This window comes from Barbus barbus (assembly GCF_936440315.1).
Source record: "Barbus barbus genome assembly, chromosome: 2".
In the NCBI taxonomy this organism is placed as follows: domain Eukaryota; kingdom Metazoa; phylum Chordata; class Actinopteri; order Cypriniformes; family Cyprinidae; genus Barbus; species Barbus barbus.
The window spans coordinates 36,710,807-36,712,635 of record NC_136730.1 but is presented as its reverse complement, the minus strand read 5'-3'; the positions used below and the strand labels follow the sequence as shown (position 1 = coordinate 36,712,635).

General features: G+C 39.6%; 1 protein-coding gene across 1 annotated transcript; it reads right to left on the bottom strand.

The window, feature by feature from the left end:
• Positions 1-231: 231 nt before the first annotated feature.
• Positions 232-1,342, bottom strand: LOC306881525 (uncharacterized protein; the record flags this gene model as incomplete). Its single annotated transcript, XM_079435674.1, has 2 exons — positions 232-842; positions 1,033-1,342. The coding sequence occupies 2 exons, from the start codon at positions 1,340-1,342 to the stop codon at positions 232-234; spliced, it is 921 nt and encodes a 306-aa protein (XP_079291800.1).
• Positions 1,343-1,829: the final 487 nt, after the last annotated feature.

Genomic DNA, 1,829 nt, shown 5'->3' with positions numbered 1-1,829 from the left:
TTTTCTCAAGTAAAAAAAACAAACACATCTTTAATAATAATATCTATAAATACATACTGAACTAAAGTTAAACACTGACATGACCAGCAACATTTGCATTACATATAAATAAACACTATTTAATATATATAAAATATCCACTGTCTCGCAGTAAGAATTCATTGCACTGGCAGTAGAAAACTTTCACCATTAAAGTCTCTGGATGGCAGTATTCAAAGTTTATGTTTATGGTCACTCGTTGTGGTCCACAGGCTGTGCTGGATTGAGGTACTGGTCAAATTCACTGCGGTCAAGCTGGTCCAACATATCCGATCTCACTTGTTCTAGGTAGAACTCCAGAGAAGGTCCACCCAAACACAGTACACATGCACATACCTCCGTTCCCCATCGATCACAGAGTTCCACCCCATTCTGCTGCATAGAAGGCTGCGAATATAATAGCGACTCTGAGTAAGTAGCCAGAGGTAGAGGTACAGAAGAAGAGTTTAGTAATGTTGCACCACCATGGAACATCATGTTTCCATTTGATGATGTTGCTTCAAAGTGGTATGATGAAGAGTGGTTTTTGAATGAAAACCCACTGTGTGGGAGCTTATAGGAGTTTATTTGATTGTATGGTTTCTGGGCAACTTGACCTTGTAACATATATCTAAGGTGAAAAGAGGCATTAGGAGAACTGACAGTCTCATTTGAAGCCGTCTTGCTGCCACGCTTGTTGCACTTTCGTCGACGGGGCCGGTATTTGTAGTTGGGATAGTCAATGGTATGTTGGATTCGTAGTCTTTCTGCTTCTTGCATGTAAGGACGCTTCTCTGCCAGAGACATGGCCTTCCATGTCTTACCTATAACAAATAAAAAAATGTTTTAGTTTAAACAATATTAGGCTATGTATAAGTTATAGATATACTAATATTAGACTGATCATTCTATTTCTGTCTTCATATACAAAAAATATTTATATACACTAGGCTATTACAGTTCTAACCGACAGAATGTTATACTTTAACATAATTACAGACAAAGTGTACTCACCAAGTATTTTACTGAGGTCAGTGTTCTCCAGGTCAGGGTTTAGCTGCGCCAGGCGTCTGCGCTCCTCTTTGGTCCAGATGATGAACGCATTTAGAGGACGTCTCACACGAGTTTCCACTGGCGCTTTCGCTTCAGGGCTTGAGCAGCTGGGTTCAGACTCTACCGACACCGGGCTTGATGGACCCGACACGGGACAATGAAATGTCCTACGCGGCTCTTTCTGCTGATGTGGCACATAGTGGCACTGTTGATTCTCAAGCATCATTGTGGGGTCCATTTCGAGTTCGGGGAGCATCCGGTCGAGATACATTCTGTTCTGCCTGGTGAGAAGTTCACCCTGGTGCACCTCAAAGATCAAGCAGGGCTTTAAAAGGATAGCGGACCAATAGGGGAGCAGAGGAGTGGATTAAAGGTGTGAAGCGCCAGAAGTTTCACCTTGGTGATAACGACCCTGTTGCGAATGAAATGTGTATATAAAAATAAAATTGTATAAATCTGTAGCCTGTCCAGTAGACAGGTTTCAAATAATTTGTCGTGAATTTCCATTAAATATCCCTTGTAGAAAAAAGGGATGCTCATAGACTACTAACAGAAAAAGCAGCTAACAGAAACAGAAATAGCTAACTGAAACCATAATTTAGAACCATTTCTATCGGCTAAATTAAAATCCTATAAAAAACGAATAAGTTTTGATTAACCTAAAGCCAATAAATGAATACATCAGTTTATCTTTTTTTTTTTTTTTTTTCAAAATAGGATTGAAATCCCATTCCCAAGATTTTTTTTTTATACCATCC